The sequence below is a fragment of the Protobothrops mucrosquamatus genome, unplaced genomic scaffold, assembly GCF_001527695.2.
Source record: "Protobothrops mucrosquamatus isolate PMUCROS unplaced genomic scaffold, P.Mucros_1.0 scaffold3450, whole genome shotgun sequence".
In the NCBI taxonomy this organism is placed as follows: Eukaryota; Metazoa; Chordata; class Lepidosauria; order Squamata; family Viperidae; genus Protobothrops; species Protobothrops mucrosquamatus.
In genome coordinates this window covers 14,977-22,858 of record NW_015389428.1, presented here as the reverse complement: position 1 = coordinate 22,858, position 7,882 = coordinate 14,977, and the positions used below count along the sequence as shown (strand labels likewise).

Genomic DNA, 7,882 nt, shown 5'->3' with positions numbered 1-7,882 from the left:
AATAGTAGGTCCCATCTGAGTTGGGGGCCAGAGACTCATGGAAGGTGTCTTGCAGCCAGAATTCCCCATCCCTCGTCCAGGAGGCATCGATCTCCCTGGGGTAGAAGCCGTGGATTCGGCAGACGTGCCTCTCCATACCATCAGCTTCTGTCCTGCTGCTCATTGTCACCACTGGAGGAACTGGGGAAAAAAAGGGGGGCGTTAGAATCAAAATTGAGCCTCCCCAGAAATCAGCTTGACTTGTGCATCGCACATGCAACCAGAACTCTAGGAGTCTACAAATAAATCAAGCTGCTTTGAATAGTTTTGTTTCAAAAACAAACATAAAAGCACTTTATTAAATACAGGTACCCCTCGACTGACATCATTTAGTGACTATTCAAAGTTACAACAGCACAGGAAAAAATGACTTAGTTTTTCACACTTAACGGCCGTTGCAGCATCCCCATGGGCACATGATCAAAATTCAGATGCTTGGCAACTGACTTGTATTCATGATGGGTCATATGATCACCTGTTACAACCTTCCGACAAGCAAAGTCAGCGGGGAAGCCATATTCTCCTAACAACCGTGTTACTCATTTAACAACTGCTGTGATTCACTTAACAAATATAAGAAGTTGTAAAATGGGGCAAAATTCACTTAACAAATTTCTCGCTTTGCCACAGAAATTTTGGCCTCAATTGTGTCTGTAAGTCGAGCTGTATTATTATTTTCTCTGTTGCCTTGCAAGTACACTGAGTGTTTCTGTCCCGGAGACAAATTCCTTGTGTGTCTAATCATCTGTGGCCAAATCAAGTTGATTTGATTCAAATTAATTCTTCTGGTCCTGCTTCCTGTCTGGATTCCGTTACAAGATTGACCCTACTATTTCCACTTCTAGAGACTGATTTTTTTAAAAAAAATATCCGAGAGAGCTAAAAACAAGGGCAGCATCAAGGCTGCAATCGCTTGGACGACTTCCCAGATTCTTTCTTGGACATAAGCTCAAGGCAGGATGAGCCCATTCCTGGCACGTCTGGAACCCGGTTAAATAATGACTCTGAACAGCCATCCGAATAAGGATCAGAGGAGGCTTCAGCTGGGGAAAGCCTGCAGGGGCAGACGGCCAGCGAAGAGGAGGAGGAACTGCCTCCTGCACCTGATCCGAGAGCACACAGGGCAGAGAAAAGGCAGGAGCAACAGAGGTCAGCCAGACTACTCCGGAGGAGAAGGCCCTGTCTGTCTTGATGGGCTGCACTGGGAAGTTGGCTATTTAGGACAGAAGGAATAGGGAGGCGTTACTGGGAATGTGTCAGTTTGCCGGCTGTTTGTTTCCTCGTCATTGCTTCCTGCTTCACTGTGTTTGGAATCGTGCACTGGAGACCCTGAATATTGGTAAAGGGAATTACTGGTGAACATTAATAAACTCAGTAAACCACAGTTACCTGGGTGTGAGTGAATGGGGCAGCACATTTGATTTGATTCGAATTAACTCTTCTGGTCCTGTTTCCTGTCTGGATTCCCTTAAAACAGGGGTGTCAAACTCAATTTCATTGAGGGCCACATCAGCATTGCGGTTGCCCACAGGGGGCCGGGTGGGTGTGGCCAGAGTGGGTGCGGCCTACTGGGTGGGCATGGATGGAGTGGTTGTGGCCAGCTCTATATCATTCGCGTCAAGGGTGCCTGTGGGGGCCTGGGCAAGAGTGGGACAGATCTGAGGGTCTCTGGCAGAAGGGGGTAGGACCAGGGCAAGTGCCAAGGCATGGTCCACTGGAGGAGCCACACTGTTCCTCTCAGGCCATGCGGGGGGGGGCTTATGGATCTAAGACTGAATGCGTTTCAGCATAGATGGCCACCACAACATTGTACATTGGCTCCCGGCTGGCCTAGGCCAGGGCCAAGGCAGATGGGCCGTTTCTAGGATGGCTTCGCGGGCCACACGAAACCACTTTGTGGGCCGCATCCGGCCCCCGGGCCTTGTGTTTGACATGTCTGCCTTATAAGATTGACACTACTATTTCCACTTCTAGAGACTGATTTTTAAAAAAAAAATATCAGAGAGGGCTAAAAACAAGGCAGCATCAAGGCTGCAATCGCCTGGACGACTCTCCAGATTCTTCCTCGCTCAGTTAAATAATGACTCTGAACATCCAGCTGAAAGAGAATCAGAGGAGGCTTCAGCTGGGGAAAGCCTGCAGAGACAGACGGCCAGCGAAGAGGAGGAGGAACTGCCTCCTGCACCTGATCCGAGAGCACACAGGGCAGAGAAAAGGCAGGAGCAGTGGAGGTCAGCCAGACTACTAGGGAGAAGGCCCTGCCCGTCTTGATGGGCTGCACTGGGAAACTGGCTATTTAGGACAGCAGGAATAGGGAGGCGTTACTGCCGGCTGTTTCTTTCATCATCATGCTTCCTGCTTCACTGTTTGGAATCATGCCTTGGAGACTCTGAACTTTTCTTGCTAAGTGAGCTTTTGAGTGTGTATTTTATTTTGGCCTGGTGGATTTAGGTAAGTTTGTTTGTTGGAACTATTTGTTTGAACAACTTTCATTTATTTGTGGACTATTGACCAGTTGCTTTGTGGACTAATCTTGGCTTGCTTGTGGCTGGGCCTATAGGGAGAGTTCTGAATCTTGGTAAAGGGAATTACTGGGGAACATTAATAAACTCACTAAACCACAGTTACCTGGGTGTGAGTGAGTGGGGCAGCACATCGGCTGACGATAGCCAGCAGAAAACAAGTCAACTGGGTCATCTGGCCTGTTCTTTGCCAGCAAGCCTACACAGGAAACACTTGCAACACTTAAGCAGATGCAGCTCCCATACTTTCTCTCTGGCTGTTTCTCCATACCTTCCCTCAAGGATGTCTCCAATCTGTAGTGGTCATACTTCTGCAGCCACGCCATGCAGATATTCTCCAGGTAATCTGTGAAACGATGCTTGATGGCGGTTTCAGCCCTCTGCTTGAGCCACTGGGCTTCTTTGTCAGCTGCTGTCCAGATGCCGGTCCCCATGTCGTAGCCAAGAAAATGCCGCCCATCATAGCCGTACTCCCAGTGGCCGCTCCTTTTCCCATCTTCTCCCACTTCACAGAAGACCATCAACTGGACGATGTGAAAGCCTAAAAGAAGCATCCCCGAGGTTAGGAGGAAAAGTTCTCTAGGAAATCAGAGAAAGCCACTTCCTGCTGGAGCTCCAGATTCTGTGACTGCCGAGAGAAGAAAGCAAGAAAGACAAGGATTACAGGAAGAGATCTTGAAGGCCAGTCAAGGTTGAAACAGAATTTGGGATCTGTAAGACAGATTTCTCACTATAAAGGAACTCACTATAAACAAGGCTGGAAAATTCCTCATGCAGTCCAAATTTCCTTAATTAAGACAGGATTTCTTAGAGGCCCACATCTCCTGGCACTGGAGTGAAGTTGCCTTTCCTGAGATCACTTTCAGATAATTTGAAATTGTGAAGGCAAATGATCTATATTGTTAGCATTTGTGGATGATATTTGTTACAGATGTTGAGAATCAAGAAAGAGTGCAGAGAAGAGCAAAACTGGAGGCTAAAACATATAAGGAATGGTTGTTGGAACTGGGTATGTCTAGTTTAACGAAGAGAAGGACGAGGGGGGACATGATAGCAACGTTCCAATATCTCAGGGGCTGCCTCAAAGAACAGGGGGGTCAACCTCTTCTCCAAAGCACCTGAGGGCAGGACAAGAAGCAATGGATGGAAACTAATCAAGAAGAGAAGCAACCTAGAACTGAGGAGAAGTTTCCTGACAGTGAACACAATTAACCAGTGGAATGATTGGCTTCCAGAAGCTATGAATGCTCCAACACTGGAAGCTTTAAAGAAGAGACTGCACAAAAATTTGTCTGAAATTGTACAGGGTTTCCTGCCTGAGCAGGGGGTTGGACTAAAATATCTCTAAGTTTCTATTCTATTCTATTCTATTCTATTCTATTCTATTCTAGTCTAGTCTAGTCTAGTCTAGTCTAGTCTCTGTTCTTTGTATGAAAATTATATGGATGTACAGGTAGTCTTAGGACTGTTAGGGTTAGCGACTGTTCAAAGTTAGATGGGCCTCCCCAAAGGTACTTACGATCTGATTCCGAAACCAACAGCTGTTTCCCTCCCTGTGGTCACATGGCTGTATTTCAGGCACTGAGCAACCACTGTGTATTTACCACCATTTGCAGCTTTCCATAGTCACATGATTGCAATTTGTGACTTTTGCCCCAAACTGGCATTTTCTTCCAATTTTTGGCAAAAACAGCCCATGACCAGATGGGAATTAGGGAGGTGGATCATCTTCAGAGACAGAATGGACTCCTTGCCTGCCGGTTCCAGCCCGACTCCAAGGTCGCTGAGTCCTGAGGATGTCCCGCTATCCGTCCTGTACCTCAGCATTCTCAAAACCGCCATTCAGTGCTGTAATGGCTGCCGGTGGACTGGTCAGGGGGGTTGTGTTTCTGCGGGGGAAGAATAGCTTGGTGCTTTGCGCAGGAATGTTAGATTCCACTTGGTCTTACTGCAACCACTGTCTCTCGGTAAAAGTTCTTTTGATTAACCACACGGCATCAAGAGTTGTCCTTTCCTGAGAGGGACAGTAGGGGCAAGTCCTTAAACTTACGAGCCAGCCCCTTGAAATGAACGTGCCATGACCGAACAAAATACCTCTTGCACATCACATCACAGAGAGCATTGCCTGTTTTTCCCTTGTAAGAATTTCCATTTCCATTAAATAAAGTTAGTTCTAATGAAATTGGCTTTTAGTGCCCAGTTTCTGGAGAAACCAGAAGGAGACAACACACAGTGTTTCTCAACTATGGCTCTTTTAAGAGGAGTGGACTTCGACTCCCAGAATTCCCCATCTGGCTGTCTTTGAAATCTGACCTCCATTTCCATGGACATTTGGAAGAATACCCCTCCATTCCGTGCATGAGGAGAGCTGCCTGCATAGAAACATCATAAATAAGTCTAAATACTTGGGTCAATAAATACGTTTTTGCCCCATCCATAGTATGGAGCCTGGTATGTGTCTATGGAGATTCTCAGTCAAAGGTGCTTTTTTCAGGTGGCAACTGGACTTTCCTGTTTTTCTTTGAAGACGTTTCGCTTCTCATCCAAGAAGCTGCTTCAGCTCTGACCGGGTGGTGGGGGAATGGAAGGACTTACACTCCTTGCAGACCGCTGGTCATTTGCATTCTTTTAGAGAGTCATTTAGGCCACTTGGGGGTTCACCTGTGTGCTCAGAGTCACCTGAGAGGTGCAAATGGGCGTGGAGCCTTCTTGGAATTGCCTGAAAGGACTGTGTTGTAGACTGGAGACAGATTATGTTGTATCCCTCCCCCTCTGTTGATGTTGTATCCCTTCCCCTCTATTCAATTTTGACACAGAAGGCTTCGTTGACCCCTCTTTCAAACCAGCGTTCCTCTCTGTCCAAAATGTGGACCTTGCTGTCTTCGAAAGAGTGGCTTTCGTCTTTTAAATACAGATGGACTCCTGAATCTTGTCCTGATGGGTTTGTTCTCCTCTGTTGTGCCATGCGTTTGTAAAGTGGTTGTTTTGTTTCCCCAATGTACAGATCTGCAGCCTTGTATAAAAATAAAGTGTGTGCTGGCCTCCTACATTTTCTCCCTAAACTCTCTACAGATAGTCCTAGACTTACAACAGTTTGTTTANTTTTAAATACAGATGGACTCCTGAATCTTGTCCTGATGGGTTTGTTCTCCTCTGTTGTGCCATGCGTTTGTAAAGTGGTTGTTTTGTTTCCCCAATGTACAGATCTGCAGCCTTGTATAAAAATAAAGTGTGTGCTGGCCTCCTACATTTTCTCCCTAAACTCTCTACAGATAGTCCTAGACTTACAACAGTTTGTTTAGTGACTGTTCAAAGTTACAGCGGCATTGAAAATGTGACTTAGGACCATTTTTCACAGTTACGACCTTCCCATGATCATGTAGTCAAAATTCAGACACTTGGCAACTGTTTCATATTTAGGATGGTTGCTTTGTCCCAAGGTCACATGACCTTCTTTTGCAACTTTTTGACAAGCAAAGTCAATGGGGGAAGCCAGATTCACTTAAGCACTGGGTTACTGTTGTGATTCCTCGCCAGCCAGTGGATCCAGCAAGTGAGTCTGAGGAATCAGATGAACAGGAAGGACCTGCAGTGACATTAGAGTCAGAGGAAGGCTCTTAGGAGCTCCAAGACTTACAGTCAGACAAGGAGCCTAGCCCCTCTACTCGCGCGCAGGCTGAGACATACTGTGCTAGGAGCCTGAGATGGACAGTGATGAAGAACAGTTGGGAAATATCCAGGATGCACGAAAGCACAGGCAAGAGAAGTGAGTAGGACAGAGCAGTGCAATGGGGCGGCTCCAAAGGCAAAGGAGAAAGCATTAGGAAGCCTCACCTTGCCTGAATTATAAAAGGGAAGGTGTGGGAGGTGCTGGTTGCCGAAGGCAACCGTTCGTGTTGAGGATCGAGTTTCTGTGAACTGTGTTTGTTTGCCTTGGACATTGACTCAGGTCTGTGAGAATAAAAGGGGTTGGTTTTTTTCTTGCAGTTCCTGCCTGCTTGTTGAAAGAGGGGTTTCTCCTTGTGAGCATAACAAGAACTCACGTAGGCTGGGACAGAACAGTTACTAACTTATCAACTGCAGTGATTCGCTTAACAACTGGGGCAAGAAAGGTCGTAAAATGGGGCAAAACTCATTTAACAAATGTCTCACTTAGCAACAGAAATGTTGGGCTCAATTTGCTCAATTCTCTGCACCCACACCCACACAAAAATTCACATTCCTGATGCTTCTCGGTGGGACTGTCATATTTTCATTTTAGACTCGAGCCCACTTGAGTTCTGCAAGAGGGAAGAGGCCAGAGCATCAGCAACCAGCTTATTGTGGACCAATCAGTTTGATTCATGAGGAAGGCAGGAAGATCCGTAAGAAAATGGAGCTTTCCCCTCCGTCTCCTTTCTTGCAGGATAGCACCTACGCCTCTCCCACCCCTCACTTACCTCCACTTTGGTTATAGCGTCTCTGGAGCATGGGCACGTCCGCCTGAAAGCGTTTCTCATCGTTTTGCAAAATCCAGGTGTACCTGTTATAGAATCTGGAATCTTGCTTCTCCAGTGTATTTATCCAATCTACTCGAGGATGCAACTTCCTGGTGCGGCTTTCGTAGCGAGTGATGAGCTGATTGTCCACATAACCTTCAGCTGTGAAGGGTGACAGCCCTGGACAAGCCTCCATTATAGAAGAGTAGCTCACACGGATTACGCGAGGGGAGGAGCCTGGGGAGAAACGAGAGCAGGGCAGAGTCAGGAGGGACTGCAGGCGGGTTACAGACTGAGGTTCCAGGGGAATTGCAGCATGAGGTGCAATATGGCACTGCCATCACACGCTTGAGCTTGGCATTCGTGGCTGTCAGCCTGCCATGAAGTATGGAGGGAGGGAGGGAGGGGAAAGTGAAACAGCTGAATGTGGTGGGGGTACCACTCAGAGTCTTCAAAGTTGTTACCCTGGGAGAATAATGCAAAATCATTGCAAAAACAGTTTATTCAAATATAACTGGGCAATAAGGGGGCAGAGTAAAAAGACTGATTCACCGTACATTTTCTCCCTTGCTCATAGCTTGACAAGATAGTGGGATGCAAAGGTGGGAGGGATGGTATCTAGGCAACCGAGGCATCTTTGAGAGTTTAGTACTGATAACACCAAGGTCACTAACGCAGGTGCTCAATGGAGAAGTGGACTTTTCCCATAACAAGAAGAAGTATTACTATTGGACAATGTGAACGCCCGGTGGGTGCAGGCGAGGGAATTTATTGTTTAATTAAGGAAGCTTTTGAGTGGGAAAACCAGAACTGGTGTCAACTCTACAAATGAGCATGGCTGCA

At 46.8% G+C, this 7,882-nt stretch overlaps 1 protein-coding gene across 1 annotated transcript in view; it reads right to left on the bottom strand.

The window, feature by feature from the left end:
• The window catches only part of LOC107297665 (class I histocompatibility antigen, F10 alpha chain-like), a 16,303-nt gene that overhangs the window by 4,939 nt on the left and 3,482 nt on the right, over positions 1-7,882 (bottom strand). Inside the window, exons 2-4 of the mRNA XM_015827024.1 lie at positions 7,001-7,276; positions 2,833-3,102; positions 139-180 (exon numbers count right to left, since the gene is read on the bottom strand). Coding sequence (XP_015682510.1) covers positions 139-180; positions 2,833-3,102; positions 7,001-7,276 — 588 coding nt within the window. The remainder of the gene's footprint in view (positions 1-138; positions 181-2,832; positions 3,103-7,000; positions 7,277-7,882) is intronic.